The 18,527-nt window shown below is 47.7% G+C and overlaps 1 protein-coding gene across 3 annotated transcripts; it reads right to left on the reverse strand.

Moving 5' to 3' along the window:
• Positions 1 to 242: 242 nt before the first annotated feature.
• KLHL33 (kelch like family member 33) lies at positions 243 to 8,514 on the reverse strand. 3 transcript variants are annotated; one of them, XM_040476503.1, is made up of 5 exons: positions 8,358 to 8,514; positions 7,301 to 8,074; positions 2,027 to 2,951; positions 1,748 to 1,915; positions 243 to 1,640 (listed from the first exon to the last, which is right to left on the reverse strand). In XM_040476503.1, exons 2-5 carry the CDS (start codon positions 8,052 to 8,054, stop codon positions 1,088 to 1,090), a joined length of 2,400 nt encoding a protein of 799 aa, XP_040332437.1. In that variant the 5' UTR covers positions 8,055 to 8,074; positions 8,358 to 8,514; the 3' UTR covers positions 243 to 1,087. The 3 variants fall into 3 exon arrangements, with proteins under 3 accessions (XP_040332437.1, XP_040332436.1, XP_040332438.1); XM_040476502.1 differs by having other exon boundaries at positions 8,345 to 8,514; XM_040476504.1 differs by having other exon boundaries at positions 8,386 to 8,513.
• Between the last annotated feature and the right edge of the window lie 10,013 nt (positions 8,515 to 18,527).

Consider the following 18,527-nt stretch of genomic DNA (forward strand, 5'->3'; position numbering starts at 1 on the left):
CTAAGTCCACTACAAAACCTGCATTAGTTTACAAGTCTACCCGCTGGTCAGGACCTCTCTGATCTTTGTATCCTTAGAGCCTCATTTAGCGCTGGCACCTAGTAGGTGATTGATCACTGTGTGGGAGAAGGGAGAAAAGAAAGAAGGGGGGAAAGAAAAGGAAGGAAGAGCAGGGTGGAAGAAGGAAGAGAGGAAGCGTCTGATTTAACTTCGCCTGGCCAAAAAAAAAAAAAAAGGGGGGGGGGAATGGATTTTTAAAACTCTAGAGAAAAGGGAAAGAAAGGGGGAAAACCACTTTTCTGAGTCTTCTCTGCCTCTCACTTTTCTCTCTGCCACTTCCTCTCACAACTTAGCAGCTCACACCATAGCTGTCCTATTGTCATTCCTGATCCTTGACTACACCCCAAAGGGAAGGAAAGAAGCCAGTCAGGCTTCTGGCTTCTTCCACCCCACCCCTCAAACCTCATGCCATCCCTTCCCCACTCCAGGTGCCTGGCTCCTTCACCTCCGCCCTCCTCATCTTCCCCACACACAGCACTCGCGCCTCATCAGCTGGCACCCTGTGCAGCGCCAGGTCCAGGCAAGGACTTCCGCCTCAGAATGAAAACCCAGAGGCTCTTAGGGGCTGCAGGCTGAGGCAATGCTGGACTGAGCCTGCAAGTTACCTGAGAAAGAATATAGTTCATGGTTGGCCTTTCCGCATTTTTCATCTTGATCCATGGGTCAGAATCATCATTTTTCTGACTCTCCTCTCTTGGACCCTACACATTGGCTACTGGAGCATCTTGACTGTCTTCCCAGCCAAATGCACTTTCCCCAGCAAGAATGGTGTCAGGGTCCCTAAACCTTGTGGAGTTGTTCCTGGGCCTCCTCTCCTTCCCTTCTCCAACAGCGTTTTCCAGGAATTCTGGAGCCACCTTTTCCTCAATGAAGACCATATATACAAAAGCGGTTTGTGATTGTAAAACACTGTGCTGGAATAAGATGCTATCATGAATCAAGCCTTCTCTTTCTCCCCCCATAATCTCTGTCCTTCTCTCATGACGTTTCTCATCCCTTCCTCCCTCCGTGCACCGCCGCTCCCCACTCACCCAGCAGGTTTGGTTTGGTGCCGTGTGGGAACCAAAGCTATGTGCTGCACAGTGGGCAGGGTCAGGATGCAGGCGGGCATCTCAGCCCGAGGCCTTGGCAGAGTTCCCAGGCAGAGCCATCGACCCAGGCCGGGAGAATAAGCATGGATAAGGTGGGAGAGGGCGTAAGTACGGTGGCTGTAGCCCCCCAGCACCAGAAGCTCTCCCTGCAGCGCAGCCCCTGCGGCCCCCACATGGGGGGAGGGCAAGGGTGCCAGGTGAGTCCAGCTATCAGTCCTTGGTTCATAGGCCTCGAAGCTCAGCAGGTCTCCAGTCTCACCTAGCCCACCCGCGACATACAACCGTCCACCCAGAGCGGCCATGACGTGGCCAGCCCGAGGTACCCCCATAGCGCTCAGAAGCACCCCTGGCTTCTCAAGTTTGGGGTCATAGTGCAGCAATGAGGCCAGGTATTGGCCAGCCCCGCTGCAGCCACCGCTCACGTACAATCGGCCCTCCAGAACCGCAGCTGCGTGGGCAAAGCGTGGTGCTGGAAGAGCAGGTGCCGGCCTAAGGGAGAACAGGGCACACGATCAGGCAAAAATCCTCTTCAACTCTCCTCCTCCGAGTCCTCTAGGCTTTCCCTGATGTCTAGAAACAGCCCCTTCCCTGCTCACCTCCAGACATTCAGCTCGGGGTGATAGGTCTCCACAGAGTTGAGGGCGACGCCACCGTTTCGGCCTCCCAGGGCATAAAGTAGTCCGTCCAGCGCCACCAGGGGAAAAAAGCTCCGAGCCTGGCACAAAGGCGCCATCTCCTCCCAGTCCTCTTGACTGGGGCCCCACCTGGACACAGCGGGACCAAAGAAGAGTGACCCCGGGCCCCCGTGGCTGGCTGGGCCAACAATTCCCCCTCAGCTGCCCACCTCGGGGCCTGCTATTCCGTGGGGCCCCTACCTGAGAGTCGAAGCCAGGGTGTTGGAGTGGCTGTAGAAATCCTGTCCCCCACACACGTAGAGTTCACTTCCTGCGAGGCTCGCAGCCCCGTGCCGGAAGCGCCCCGGGGCAGGCAGGGCAGGCAGCCGCCCCCACTCCACGGTTCGCACCAGTCCCGTGCCGCAGCAGAAGGCGCGCGCCCACCACACTCCTCGCGACGGCTGTCTTATGGCCATGTCTGCTCTGAGCCCGTCCCCGCCAATCACTACCAGTGCCTGGTCGGGCTCCCTGCGCCGCTCTTGACCTGGAACGGCAGCCTCTATCAGGAGCTGATGCAGCAAGTCCGCGGTCAGGGGTGGAGGCAGCCCCGCGGCCCGCACCCTCCGCAGCTCTCTGGTGGACATGCGGCCGAAGCGAACACATCGAAGCAGGGCCTTGGCCTCTGACTCCTGGGTCTCAGGGTTGGCAGCTAACCAACGCCACGCAGCCATGAAGGCCTCGAACTCCTCTTGCACGTGTAATTCGTCGCTATCCAGGAGCTCAGCCAGGCAGGCAGCCGGTAGAGAAGGGAAAGTGGGGCACAAAGCCACAGCAGGCAGGTGGGTGAGGAGGTAGTGACGGGCTTTGCTCCAGAGCCTCTCTAAGCCCGGGGCTTCCGCTATGGGGAACAGGGCCAGGCACCGTGCGGGGCTGAGGCCCCGAGCCAAGGCTCTCTGGCACAGAGCAAGGCAGGAAGAGCTCTGGTACTGGAGAGCAGCCTGGGCAGCTCTCAGCAGTCCTGGCCACCTTGCCCGCACAACTCCGGAGTAGGCGAAGGAGACGAGGAGTCGCAGGTCCTGGGCAGAGATAGTGTGCAGAGACACCTCTGTGCCCTGGGATTCCCTCATCCCGCTCAGGAGCATGGCACCAAAGAACTCGCTGCCACAGGCCAGGGCTGCTCGGTGCACTGCAAGGAGAAGCAGAGGGGAATCCAGAGTGTTGCTGATTGCCAGGCACCCTGCTGACTTCACGTCCCCGACTTTGGGCCAACCACCCAAGGCCACAGGCTAAACCATGGTGTGCATCAGAATACCGTGCGGTGCTTGTTAAGCTGCGGGTTTCAGGGACCCACCCCCAGAGATTCTGATTCAGTAGGTCTGGATGGAGACCCTAGGAATTTGTATTTCAACATTTTCAAGCACCCTGCATGATTTTCATGTTAGTGGCCTGAAGACACCGTGATAAACATTGCTTTAGTTTTTTGATCCAGGTCAATTAGAAAAAGAGTCTTGATTGATCAAGTTGAGTAGATGCTATAGACAGCTTTTGCTAAAAGGGGGCACAAAATAAACTGCAAAGACCAATGGTGCAAATTACATAGGTCTCTATCATGCACACACAAAAAAGTTCTTTACAATTTTAAGAGCCACTGACATCGGCCAGGATTTTACTTAGAAAATGGTACCACATGGGGTGTTTGGGTGGCTCAGTCAGTTAAGCGCCCCACTTTGGCTCAGGTCATGATCTCACAGTTCATGGGTTCGAGCCCTGCATCAGGCTCTGTGCTGACAGCTCAGAGCTTGAAGTCTGCTTCAGATTCTGGGTCTCCCTCTCTCTCTGGCTCTCCCCTACTCATGCTCTGACTCTGTCTCTCAAAAATAAATAAATGTTAAAAATTTTGCTTAAAAAAAAATGGTACCACACTTACGAATCTCTGTGACCTAACCTAATCTAACTGCCATCTCCTGCTTAAGATTTCCCATGTGCAGCTTTTCTCTGCACACCCCATCTTCATCTCAGTACATTTCAGGTAATTGTGACATTTTAAGCTGGAAACCTTCAAAATCATCCAGTTCGATTGCTCCTTTTAACAGAAGGAAACTGAAAGAGAGGAAGTGATTTATTTTCTATTCCATGTAATGGCTGCCCGAGCAGATCTTCACCCCCCAACGCCACTGATGTCAGGCTGCAGTGAGCATACTTGTGTATCGGTACCCTTCTTACCTGCATGGCCCTCACGCCACTGAAACTATTCTGTTACCGGATGCTATTAAATATAAATGTAAATAAATGCTTTCTAATGTAATGCAATTTGAGATACTTGGCATCAGGTATGGAGTATTCTGACTAAACTGTTGAACCTCCATCTAATTGAACCCTTAGATCTAAATTCAAATTTATAGGAAATTGAGAAGCTAAAGGAACAAGCTAAACAAAACCATAATGGAAAACACACACAAATCTAGAAAATGGAGCATTCTATAAGATAACTAATCTTATTTCTTCAGTAAGTCAAGTCATAAAAAAGGAGAGGACTGTACAAGAGTAAAGGAAGCTTAAAAGACATGTATCTGAGTACAGCATAGTCCTTGATTGACTCCTGGGTTGGATAAGCCAGCTCTACAAGACATTTTTTGGACAAGTGGGAAAATTTCAACTTGGACGAGGTGATACTAAGGAATTATTGTTCATTTTGTTAGACATGAGTAAGGTATTGTGGTTATATGTCCTCTTTTAAAGAGACATGTACCCAAGTATTTGTAAGGGAAATGTCACAGATTTACTTTAAACTTCAGTGATAAGTAAAATAAAGAGATGAGACAAATATAATAAAATGTTAATTGTTAAGTCTGAGATATGGGTGTTTGAGTGTTCATGTTAATATTTTCTTGGGGCGCCTGGGTGGCTCAGTCAGTGAAGCATCCGACTCTTGATTTCAGCTCAGGTCATGGTCTCACAGTTTGTGGGTTTGAGCCTTGCGTTGCAGAGTCTGCTTGGGATTTTCTCTCCCTCTCCCTCTCTCTCTGCTACTCCTCTGCTTGTGTTCTCTCTCGCTCTCTCAACATAAATAAACTTAAAAAATATTTTCTTAATTTGCTATGTGTTTGAAATGCTTCATAATAAAAAAGGGAGAAAAAGCTGCCAGAAGTCCTCTTAGGCAGGTACCAGGGCCAAACACCCAGTGAAGCTATGAACAAAGGACATTGATGTTAATGTGGCTTTCCATTGTCTTTTTTAAAAACATCTTAAATGTTTATTTATTCCTGAGAGAGAGAGAGAGAGAGAGAGAGTAGGGGAGGGGCAGAGAGAGAGGGAGGCAGAGTATCTGAAACAGGCTTTGTGTTGAGAGCAGAAAGCCCAATGTAGGGCTTGAACTGACAAACCATGAGATCATGACCTGAGCTGAAGTCAGATGCTTAACCCCCTGAGTCATCCAGGTGCTCCTCCATTGTCGTTTTAAGCAGCAGGTAGTGCCTACATGCTTCCCAAATAGTAACTATCAGTGACAGTTTTCAGATACATATTGCCTGAGAAAACCTGCATTCCTTGAAGCAGGTAAGCCATTTCATTTTCCGTGTAATCAACCAACCTATAGCTCAGAGTCACTGTGAAAGGGTCACAACTACTTACATTCTCCCTCCTCCTCATCATTATTCCCTAGAATTTTAAGTGACAGGTTTCCACCATTACGTTGGAATGTTTCTTAGGAAAAATGAAAGCAAGGATAGAAGTATGTTTAAATTTGAAACCCTAGTGAGAATTTTATAACTATGAAATTTTATTTTATCTATTTTTTAAATAATTTATTATTGTTTATTTTTGAGACGGACAGAGTGTGAGCAGGGGAGGGGCAGAGAGAGAGGGAGACATAGAATCCGAAGCAGGCTCCAGGCTTGGAGCTGTCAGCACAGAGCTTGATGTGGGGCTCGAACTCACCACGAGATCATGACTTGAGCCAAAGTCGGATGCTTAACCGACTGAGCCACCCAAGTGCCCCATAACTATGAAATTCTAAATCCCCCCTCCATCTACTATCAGAAATAATAACAAACACTTTAGAGACCTGCTATGGATTGAATGTTTATGTCTTCCTCCCTCCTTCCTGTGTTGAAGCCCTACTCCCCAGTGTGGTGATATTTGCAGGTGGAGCCTTTGGGAGGTAATTAGGTATGAGAGTAGAACGCTCCTGAATGGAATTACTGCCCTATACAAGAGATATGACTGAGATAATCTCTCCCTCCACCAAGTGAAGAGGATACAGTGAGAAGGTGGCCCTCTGCAAGCCAGGAAGAGAGTCCTAATCATAACCTGACCATACCAGAACCCTGATCTTGGACTTCCAGGCTTCAGAACTGTAAGAAATAAATTTCATCAATGGGTTCTACTCCTGAAACCAATACTACACTGTATGTTAACTAACTTGAATTTAAATAAATACATTTTTCTAAAAAAGAAATAAATTTCTGTTGTCAAGCCACCCAGCCTATGGTATTTTTGTTAATGCAGTTCAAGTTAAGACAGGATGCTTTTTCATCTGGGGGTCCCAGAAACACTGTGGGTTCCAGTCATTCTAATGAGCAATAGCTATGTGACTTTGGACATGTCTTGAAGTCTGATTTCTTTGTCAATAAAGTATAAAAGCTGAACTAGATACTCTCTAAAGCAATATCTTTTAATTTAACATTTTTGTGTGCCTGCATTCCAACTCCATTTGTCAGATCCTGTGTCTTTGGTTTGGTTGCACAGGAGGCAATGCATGGCCTAGTGAAAACAGACTGGGCTAGTGAATACTGGGCTTATATCCTGGTTCTCACCAGTTAACATTTCTGAGTTTAATGTTCTTTCCTTACACCTAGGGATAGTGGCATCCACCTCACTAGTTTTCAGCGAGAATGAAAAGACATGGCATGTGTAAAAATTCCTGGACCCCAGTACCTCACTCAGTACTGATAGAATCTGAATAACACTCAACTTATTCAACCCTCCTTAGCTTTCCTAGTGATGAGCCTAGTTAACTTCAAAGTGCCAGGTCCTGGTAGCTTTAAGATTATGGCAAAACAAAACCAGACCTTGCTCGTTAGCTGTAGAACCCGTATCTACCATGGAGTCAAGGACACTTAGGTGAGAGGACACACTGTGAGTTATTCCACCATATTCATCTGGCTTTCCTGTGTCCTAAATAGAAGATGCCAAGAAGGGCTTTTGGTTAATTCCTGTTTAAGTCAATCACTTTCTACTTGTTCCCCTGGCTCAGACTGTACTCATGACACCAGCCAACTGGCTGGAAATTCTTTGGTACTGGCCACAGGGAAAGCCACAGGTTGAAGGGTCAGCTTAAGTCTGCCTGGTGCTCCTGGGTAAACAACTCAACTGCTCATGCCTTGCTCTCAGTGGGTCAGGAAAGGCACCAAAGGCCAACCCCAAGGAAATTCTGCCTGCAGCTGGGATCAAAACCACAATGGAAGGGATCAAACCACCTGCAGCTTGCACACACATAAATGAACCTGCAGTAATGTAATGCCAAAAGGCCCTCACCCCGCAGCCTGCAGCCGCCTGCCTCCAGCTCCAGGTCACACCCGATGCCCTCTTGGTATAGGAGCTCGATGCTCCGCAGGTTCTCCCTCAGCTCCTCTGCCTGGCTGGGCTGCTTTTCATCTTCCCTGGCACTTCCAGCCCCTTTGCATCTCCACTGGGCCACGGCCTTCACCCGGGGCGCTCCCAGGGCCTCTGCCACGACCAGCACATCTCCCAGCCGTGCAGGGCCCAGCAACCCCTCATAGGCAAATGTCAGTACGGCCTCCCAGGCCCCGGCGGCCACGTCCAGGCTGAGGGGGGGTCGTGGACCTCTGCCACCCAGCAGCCTGTCACGGAAGAGGCTGCTAATTGCAGCCAAGATTACCCGATGCACCCCGTATACTCGCCCCTCAACTGACACCTCTTCGTCCAACAACAACCTCTGCTCCCGCAGCCGCTGTGCCTCCGCGAAAAACTGGCTGGGATGTTCCTCACTGCGCAGCTCCTCGGGCTCTGCCGCGTCTTGTTCATCTTGGTCGTCTTCCTCCTCTTCTTCCTCAAGGGACAAGACTGGAGAGGGAAGGCTCCCTGGGGCCATGGGCCTGGGGACAGGCTCTTCCAAAGGAAAGGGGGGCAAACTGGGATCCTCATCTGGGGAAGGTGGCCAGGAGGGGGTTCTCGGGTCGGGCAAAGGTAGGTCAAGGCGGTCCTTCTGGGCGGGAGCAGAGACGCTCCCAGGGTCCAAAGGACGATGTGAGGAGTCCGAGACGCTCATCGTCCAGGTTCGCTGTTTTGCTACAGGTGAACAGAGGGAAGGGGTGGGGGGTTCAGAGCTGGACCCACAGAGGCCGGAGGAACCCCTATCTCCAGCCCGGCGACATGGCAGTCCCTCTCCCTACTTCAAAGCCCACTCCCCACCCCCTTCCCAAGGCTCGAGCAGCTAGGCTATACTGCCCAACACTGGGGTTCACGAAGAGCACCGAAGCGTGCCAGAAGCATGTGTACCGATCCAGTACCCGGGACCGTATGCCACCCGGCCTGCCCCCGTCCCACCCGGATAGTCACCCTCCCTAGACACCAGCGTTCCTCCTGGCTCTCCCTTGAACCTTCTCCGCTTCGCTTTGGACCCTGTGACAGAGGAAACTTGCCCCTCAATCGGGTCAGCGGCCCCACCCGACTAATTATAGCCGGAGCTGACCGGCTAGGGGGCTGGGCTCCGGGAGCCCAGACTCTGACACCCAATCCCCCGGGCTCCGTCCCGAGATGACCTCCTCCCCCCTTCCACCTGTAGGTCACGTCCTTGTGCTGAGCGAGGCAAATTCAGAAGCCAGGGAGGATGTGGGGATCGGGTGGAGTGCGCCAGGCCGGAAAGGCTGCGTTCACAAGACGGGTCTGGGGGAGCGGCGGGGAGGGAGAAGAGAGTCTGGACTGCGCAGACCCTCCGGAACGTAGGGCCAGAAGAGGGAAGGGTGTGTTTGGAGTCAGTTCTAGGCTTTGACTGTTGGTTTTTCTGTGCACGATAAAGTTGCCGACCCTGGAGTGAACAATACCTAAGTGAAATGCACCCGTAACGCAGTTGAGTCCACCGAGGGCGAGCGGGAAGGGGAAGGGATCAGGGCTACGTACCGTAGGTAAAACACCCCCGGCTCGGAATTTCCTCCCTGTCCCCAGGTGGGGTCGGTGGTGAGCTAGAAAGGCCCAACCCTGTGTGTTCAGGAATTCTGGAGGAGTCTAACCCTCACCTAGATCTCTGGGATGAGGACGGATCAGTGGAAAGTGGGGTGACCGAGGCTGCGGGGACCAAGATCCTGGACTGGATGGGCCGGGGCGGGGGTGGGGGGGGGGCGAGTAAGCACTCTCACTTAGGTAGGACACCAACAGCCACTCCCTCTGCCCAGGATAACACCTCTTTCCTATCCTGAGACACACCCGCCCCAAATCCGGGCATTTTTCGCTGCATCTCTAGGTATCCTCGTGGGGGAAGAAAGGGAATGGGACAGCGATGCCACTTCCCTCCCCTCTCCTGGTAAGGTGGGACAGGCCCAGGGGGCTGCTGGGGGTGGATTCTCTGGCCTATAAAACGATTGGTCCAGTCTGGATGGATTGGCCCGACAAGCTGACTTAACCCGGGGAGCAAACGATTATTCCTTAGGACTCTGTGAGAGGGTGGTGTTCACGTGAGGGAGGGGTGAGACTTGACCGGCTCCTCTTTCCTCTCCCCTCAGGTGGCACGCACTTCCTTATTTCGCGCAGCCTGAGTCCAAAGCTTGGCGTTTCCATCAGGATCATCTTCACTTTCGCCAATGCCTTAGTCATGGCTGTGCACACGGTGGGCTTCACAGAAGTCCTTTCAAACCTGCTCAGGACAATGCCCATCCCCTCCCTTGATATGCCCTTTTCCCAAGTTGGCTCACCACCAGCCTGCACTTTTTGTGACTCCAGCCTGGGCAAGTCATTTTACTGAGGGCTGATGCGGGGGTGGGAGGGAGGGGAGTGTGGGTGATGGGTATTGAAAAGGGCATCTTTTGGGATGAGCACTGGGTGTTGTATGGAAACCAATTTGACAATAAATTTCATATATTAAAAAAAAAAAATGAATCAGATGGGGGAGCCTGGGTGGTTCAGTCGGTTGAGTGTCCCACTTCGGCTCAGGTCATGAGCTCACACTCCTGAGTTTCCGCCCGGTATTGGCTCTGTGCTGATAGCTCAGAGCCTGGAGCCTGCTTCAGATTCTGTGTCTCCCTCTCTCTCTGCCCTCCCCTTGCTCAAGCTCTCTGTAAAATGAATAAATGTTAATAGTTGTTTTTTTTTTTTTTTTTAAATCAGATGGAAGCATCAAATCAGTCAATAAAGTCTCTCTGACCCACTACCTCTATGTTCTGCCCTTCCAGGAGCATGGGTGCAGCTGCCTAAGGTGGATCCAAAAAATGAGTTGTTTGGTGGGCATGGTGACCATGACCGTCCCTCTGTGCCTGGCAATGGCTAGTGTGGAATGGATGTCTAAGGCAGGGGGCAGGGAGTCAAGGTAGGGGTAAGAACTTTGGGGATGGGGGAGAGAGCTGGACATATCTGGAAGAGGCCAGCGTGGGCAGATGTGGAAGTGTGTGTGTGTGTGTGTGTGTGTGTGTGTGTGTGCGCGCGCACGCATGTGCGCGTGCACACACGCTCCTGCTGGCAGAGCAGATTCTCAGGGACCCAACCTGAAACTGGACAAATTTGCTGGAACAGACTCCATATACCAACTCTTTAAGGGAAAAACAAGGACGTATTCTAGGGATCTGTTGGGACAAGCACTAGACAAGACTACCAGATGAGAAATGCCATTTCCTGCTCCCAGATAGTTACAATCTTGAGAGCCATCCCTCTGGCAAGGGAAGGGACACTTTGTAGTTTGTGGCAAGAAGGAAAAGGACACCCATTTACCCTTTTAGCTAGACTCTGTTATGGGAAGAGGCTCATGGGAAAGGGAACTGGAGGATGGGAAAGGAGAGTGAGGAGGAGGAGGAGTTATTCCTCCCCTTACATTTATACTTCTCCTCCCCCTCTCCCCCATAGTATTCCCAGCCCAAATGATCTTAATGGTCTTCCTGATCCTCTCTTTTATCAACTCTCTGCCACAAACCCCCCATTCCTCCCCAGAAACCCCAGCCTACAAGCCACTTGTTTCTTTAGGTGAACTCAATGGGAAGCTGGCTGAGAAATGTATTAAGGGGAAGGCATGCCTCTGAATGTCACCTCCCCTTGGAGCAGGGTACGTCATTAGCCCAAGCCTCCTCAGAAAAGACATACATTCTGTATGACATTTGCAAGTTGACCATCACACTCAGAAACCTATAAGTCCCTGGGCTGGCCAGTTTACAATCTTGCCTTATTTGTCCCAGCCTAACCTAAGTCATTGACACTAAACTGGGTAAAGGGGTAATGATCTTGGCTGAATGAAGGCAAGCTAGGAGGTGCCCCTCAAAAACTTAATTTTTCTCTGTTCTTTTACATAAATAGTATTTTCTTTGAAAATATGGTCCCATGGCGGTGAGGTCCAGAAGGTAGTTGCTTTGGCATGTTTTCCATCTTCTCCTCAGCCACTGGGGTACTCAGAGACCAGGATCTCTGGAGACCTCAAGGTGAGAACCATGTTCAGGCACGGAGCACACTTGTTATCTCCCCGCCTTGTCTTGCCACTAATGGTTCAACTTCTGTTTCCGGGACCCTGCTACAGCTATCCTTGCCTTCCTGTGGACATACTTTCCTACCTGTGCATTTCTGCCACAATTGGCAAGGCCCTCTACTCCAGCCTTCTGTGCAGAATGACCTAGAGCCCTGGTTTCTGCCTGAGGGCCTAGGGCATAGGTAATGAAATGGCAAGAGGCTTCACCAATCACATCAAGAGTAGTTTACACATAGGTAATCTCACATCTCACCTTCTTTCACCATTTCTCCCCATCCCTCATTTCACTGACAAATTGTATGATGTTCTTTATCAAATTTGGTATTTCCACCCCCCCTCCCCCAACTTACACACAAACTTCCACTCCCCTCTTTGGCACTGGTGGTACCTAGACAGTCCTACTGCTTTGGGATGGGGTTCTTTCCCCACGAAGAATGTGTGTTCCCAATCTCATTTCCAGGCTCCTGTATGACTGGAGATGCTCCAGGAAATAGGACTGGCATGGGTGTGCGGAATGGGAGCTGCCTGGGGCCAGAGTGTCAATATGGCTAGGATTTCTGCAGTTGTCAAGGGCAAGGGTCTTGCCTGTATGGGCTCCCTAATCACTACTAGGTGAGTGAACAGAGGGGCAAGATCAGTGAGATAAACTTTACCTAGCCCATTGTCTGGCATAGAGGAGATGCTCAAAAACCAATAATGACTTAAGGGGATTCATGTGGGTGGGGTAAAATCTTCAAAGAATAGGATAAAACTTAATATGCCCAGCAACCTCTAGGAAAGGTAGGTGAAAATATGAGTGGAATGCATTGCTTCTGAAATGCATTGATTTCTGCCTCTGCCTGCTCTTCTCCTCAAGCCATGAGCACGGTGTCTGCCTTCATCCCCCTGAAGTCTATTGGAATCTTCGGTGCCATTCTGTCCTCTGCCCTTTCCTGTTTTGTTTCAACCCCCAAAGTCTTCTAGGTTAGTTGGTATCTTACCAAGAGGCTTGGGGGAAAAGGAGAAAATGCAATAGAGTCTAGGGCCATCCTAAGAGTATATTTTTGAGGAGGAGTACAAGAGGGCTCCGTCTCAGCAACCAGGAGTTAGATGATGATTTAGGGAGGTGGAGAGGACTGTGGTTAGTTGGTGTTTAGGAGACAATCCAAGCTCACATAGCAAAATTCAAAGTCTGCCTGTATATCAAGGCAAAGTTTAGGGAGGGTATCAATCTTCCATCTGCCTCCTGTTTTCCCTCCCCACATTACCAGGAATCTCACCACACTCTACTCTCATCCTTTCTTCATGTTAAGACCTGTAAGCTCCCTCAACTCTTTCCTCTGTGCTCCTCACTTGCTCCTGCCTCCCTATAGGAGTAGGGACTATCATTCCCCCTCTTCCTGGAACCATCCCCCAATGACCACCATGCCTTCTTATAGTGGTTGTGCCAGAATAAACTGTACCCAGTAGTTGGCTTTTTTAGGAAAAGCTATGGCAGGAGCCATGAACCTATGTGAGGCTATCTGCTCACGTTCTGTATTGCTATAGCTTTCATCCTTACTGGTGAGTACTTCTTCTCCACCCTCACACAGGGCTTCATTAATCACCTTTCCCCTCATGGCCCTCACTGACCTACCCCTGACTTTTAGGGCTTGACCCTAAAGCCTCTTTTCTAGATCTCTAGTCCTGAAAGTGGAAGTCTGTTAACTTGGTGATGGTATGCATGGAAGTTGGAGGGGGGAGTAGGGAATAGGGAGCATGGCGGAAGGAAGCCAGAATATGATGATGTCCTTGTCTCTCTAGACCTCAATCCCATGACTCATTTGGAGACCAACCCCCTGACCTTGCATCTCTTCCAAAGCTGATGTGAACACCACCCTATCATCTCCAACTTTTTCCTTTGCTCCTATCCCCTTGTCAACTTTGGTAGTTTTCATGCCTCCCTTAACTGGGTGCCTGGTTAGTATGGGCATGTATTAGTATGCAGTTATACTAACAGGGTTGGGAGGACCTGAGAGGGAGGAGCATCTTTGGGGTGCAAGAGTGGGTGGTACTGAGGCTAGGACAAAGGATTGGCTGCATTTACTCTCCCCTGCAGTCTAGTGCTCTTCTTTTCACAAGTACAGCCCCTGGCTCACCCTCCTGAGCTTTCTGCTCTGCCTATCACATTCCTTCTCACCTGGTGGGCAGCAGTCACTGCTATGTTGCTTATCCTTTGGCTACTGCTCTTTATATTCTACAAGAAACCTGGTGGGTAAGGGAGTGAGGGAGTGTGATATGGCACGAGGTTGACGCCCATAAGAAGCCCAGAACTACCAACAGTAACTCATTTCCTTTCCTACCTGAGAAATGAGGCCCCACCTCTAATCATTCTGCACCACCCCTTCTGCAGCAGATGTGAACTGGAGCTTTTCAGTCCAGGTGAGCATCAATCACATGGCACTATCCTATTCAGTGAACTTGACCAACGTGCAGGACCATGTCAAGAACTTCTGGTGAGATTGAACACTGGTGTCCTCCGGAATGGATCTTACCTGCGTGAGTTCAGATGGTACAGCGTTTATAATTTTTAAAATTAATTGCCAATATTTAACATGCATCTGGGAATTTGGGGCCTCCATCCCACATGACACATTCTGCTGGAGCTGAGTAGCTGCTCTCCCATGGGATAGGGCACTGATTCTTCAGTTTGCCACAGTTCCCACCTGGTCCACTTTATTCTTTGATACTATATAATGACTGGTTCTTAAAGGCTTCTGAGATTTCAATCCCTGCTCTAGCCATAAAAGGAAACCAGCTTCCCAAAATCTAGGAGGGGCCGTGAGGAAAAGGAAGGAAACAGAATTCTAGCAGGGTAGATGGAGTAAGCCTCCCTGAGGAAGGATGCTCCATGGCAGAGCGGATGCCACAGGAATCACAGTTACCAGCTTCCCTTGTGCTCTGAGATGGAAAAGTCTAATACTCTTGGTTTGTCTCTAAAATCCCCCAGCAGGTGGGGAAGAGCTGATCTCTATTCCTTGCTGAAACTGGTATTCTTTTTTCTACAGCTAAAAGGCTTTTGAAGACTTAGTAGCCTTATACCAGCTACAACAGCTACCACCAAAGGGGGAACCTGAAATGTACTTTTCTCAACACTCCTGTTCCTTCAGGCTACACCTCTGAGCAGGACTTACAGGCAAATAAAAAGCAGGTATATAGGAACAGGGCCAGCAAATGGGGAAATAGTCTCAGAGTAGGAACTGACCATGGTGCTCTCCTGTCCTCTGCTCATTCTTCCTAATCATGTAGTCAGAGTGGCACATATCTTCGTGAAGTCCTGTGGCAATATTCCCAGGATGCTGCCCTCATAGACATGTGAGTCTGGGGAAATTCCAAACCACAGAGCAAAGGCCCCAACGGTAGGGCTGATCTGATGATTAGGTAAACTGAGGAACAGGTTCCCTTCCTCACACTGCCTTTTGTTAACAGGAGCCTACCTTTGATCCCTCAGTCACCCTGCCTTGGGGCCCTATACATGACTTGATTGGATGCTATCCAGTGGCCTGACAACCCCCCACTGCCTTCATCTGTGGAAATCAGCAGGACACAATGATCTTGTATACTGTCAATAAGAGACTCAGGAGAGACTGAGCTAGGAAGAGGACTTCAAAAGTTAGGACCCAAGCAGCCATGATTTTAGTCTCTTGGTTCTATAAACTGTGAGGCTATCTTGGGAAGCCTCAGCCAAGATCCCAAAGCTCCCTAAGGAAAGAAGTCTCCTAATAAGCAGTACCAGCTGGGTCTACAGTGCTAAATGTCTTCCCTCTAGGATCCACTCCATCCTATAATAGTAATAAAAACTTATAAATAAATACCCAAGGCTACTGTATAACATACTTGATGCCTATTTATAAAATTAACTCCCCAAGCCTAGAGGGCACAGATCATTCCTGTAGTCAAATATATTCAAGGAGAGGAATTTATCTTTCTACTTGTGTCCCACTCTATTTTCCACTCTCGAATTTCTGATTTTAAATGTCCATGTTTTAGTGTATTTTCAACCCTCTATGGGTCTTTGTCCATGAAAATGTCTTTATCAGCACTTTCTACTTAGTAAGTAACTGAAAACGTATTCTTTTCCTAAGCGCATATAATCCCAATTCTTTTTATCTTTTGGCCCAAGTCTTACATTTATAGTCTTTGATTATCTCTTTGGTTTACCTCTGCATCAATTCATTCATTCATTCAGCAAATGCTGAGTGTCCACCCTATTCTAAGTACTGGGAGATGACATGGCAATGAATCAAACAAGATAAAAATCCCTTCCCCTCAGGGAATTTGTATTCTAACAGGAGGAGTCAAACAACAAACATAAATAAAACTATTAGATTAGAAGGTGGTAAGTGCTAATAATAAAGCAGAAAAAAGGAGGGAAACAAAGGCAAAACATCATAATGCAAGACTTAGAGAACTCAGTGACTTATAAAAAGGAATAAAATTGGAATCATAGGAGTCCCAGAAGATGAAGAGAGAGAAAAGGGGCAGAAGGTTTATGTGAGCAAATTACAGCAGAAAACTTTCCTAATCTGGGGAAGGACACAGACATCAAAATCCAAGAAGCACAGAGAACTCTCAGTAGATTCAATGAAAACCAACCATCACCAAGGCATACTGTAGTCAAATTCACAAAATACACAGATGATGAAAGAATTATGAAAGCAACAAGGGTAAAAAGTCCTTAACCTATAAGGGAACACAGATCAGGTTTGCAGCAGACCTATCCACAGAAACTTGGCAGACCAGAAAGGAGTGGCAGGATATTTTCAATGTGCTGAATCAGAAAAATATGCAGCCAAGAATTCTTTATCCAGCAAGGCTGCCATTCAAAATAGAAGGAGAGATAAAGCATTTTCCAGACAAACGAAAATTAACCATCCCTGCAAGAAATTTTAAGGGGAACCCTTTGAGTGGAGAAGACAAAACAAAACAAAAAAGACCAAAACCAACAAAGACTAAGGATGAGTACTCACTCTAAATGTCAATAGACTAAACACTTCAATCAAAAGATATATGATATCAGAATGGATAAGAAAACAAGACCCATCTATATGCTGCTTACAAGAGATTCATTTTAGACACAAAGACACCAGCAGATTGAAAGTAAGGGGATGGAGAACCATCTATCATGCTATTGGTGGTCAAAAGAAAGCTGAAGTAGCCATACTTAGACAAACTAGATTTTAAAATAAAGACTATGACAAGAGATGAATAAGGGCATTATATTGTAAATAAGGGGTCTATCCCCCAAGAAGATCTAACAATTATAAATATATATGCTCCCAACGTGGAAGAACCCAAATATATAAATCAATTAACCACAAACATAAAGAAACTCATTGATAATAATACCGTAACAGTAGGGGACAGATGGACAGATCATCCAAGCAGATATCTACAAGGAAACAATAGTTCTGAATGACACACTTGATCAGATGGACTTAACAGATATATTCAGAACATTTCATCCTAAAGCAGCAGAATACACATTCTTCTTGAGTGTACATGGAACATTCTTCAGAACAGAGCAGATACTGGGTCACAAATCAGTCTTCGACAGGTACAAAAAGATCAAGATCATACCTTGCATATTTTCAGATCACAACGCTATGACTCGAGAAACCAACCACAAGAAAAGTTTGGAAAGACCATGAATACTTGGAGATTAAAGAACATCCTACTAAAGAATGAATGGGTGAACCAAGAAATTAAAGAGGAAATTAAAAAGTACATGGAAACCAATGAAAAAACACGATCAAAACTAAGAGGCAACTGACAGAATGGGAGAAGATATTTGCAAACAACATACCAGATGAAGGGTTAGTATCCAAAATCTATAAAGAACTGATCAAACTCAACACCCAAAAAATAATCCAGTGAAGAAGTGGGCAAAAGACATGAATATACACTTCTCCAAGGAAGACATCCAGATGGCCAACTGACACGTGAAAAAATGCTCAACATCACTCATCATCAGGGAAATACAAATCAAAACCACAATGAGATACCATTTCACACCTGTCAGAATGGGTAACATTAACAACTCAGGCAACAACAGATGTTGGCAAGGATGTGGAGAAAGAGGAACCCTTTTGCACTGAATGCAGACTGGTGCAGCCACTCTAGAAAACAGTATGGAGGTTCTTCAAAAAATTAAAAATACAACTACCCTACGACCCAGCAATTGCACTACTAAATATATATCTAAGGATACAGGTATGCTGTTTCAGAGGCGCACATGCACCCCAGTGTTTATAGCAGCACTATCAACAATAGCCAAAGTATGGAAAGAGCCCAAATATCCATCAATGGATGAATGGGTAAAGAAGACGTGGTATACATATACAATGGAGTATTACTCGGCAATCAAAAAGAATGAAATCTTGCAACTACGTGGATGGAACCAGAGGGTGTTATGCTAAGCAAAATTATTCAGAGAAAGACAAATATCATGACTTCACTCATATGAGGACTTTAAAATATAAAACAGATGAACATAAGGAAAGGGAAGCAAAAATAATATAGAAACTGGGAGGGGGACAAAACATAAGAGACTTTTAAATATGCAGAACAGAGAGTTACTGGAGAGGTTGTGGGAGGGGGGATAGGCAAAATGGGTAAGGGGCATTAAGGAATCTACTCCTGAAATCATTGTTGCAATATATGCTAACTAACTTGGATGTAAATTAAAAAATAAATTAAAAAAACTTAGGGAAAAAAAAGAGAAAAACACAACAACCAAAAACCTCTGGGATGCAGCAAAGCAGTCATAAGAGAGGAGTATGTAGCAATCCAGACCTTCCTAAAGAAAGAAGAAAGGTCACAAATATACAACCTAACCTTACACCTAGAAGAGCTGGAAAAAGAACAGCAAATAAGGCCCAAAACTAGCAAATAAGGGAAATAATAAAGATTAGAACAGAAACCAATGCTATTGAAATAAAAACAAAAAACAAATAAGCAAAAACAAACAAACAAACAGTAGAGCAGATCAATGAAACCAGGAGCTGATTCTTTGAAAGAATTAACAAAATTGATAAACCCCTAGCCAGATTGATCAAAAAGAAA

The sequence above is a fragment of the Herpailurus yagouaroundi genome, unplaced genomic scaffold, assembly GCF_014898765.1.
Source record: "Herpailurus yagouaroundi ecotype Mexico unplaced genomic scaffold, PumYag 141, whole genome shotgun sequence".
NCBI lineage: Eukaryota > Metazoa > Chordata > Mammalia > Carnivora > Felidae > Herpailurus > Herpailurus yagouaroundi.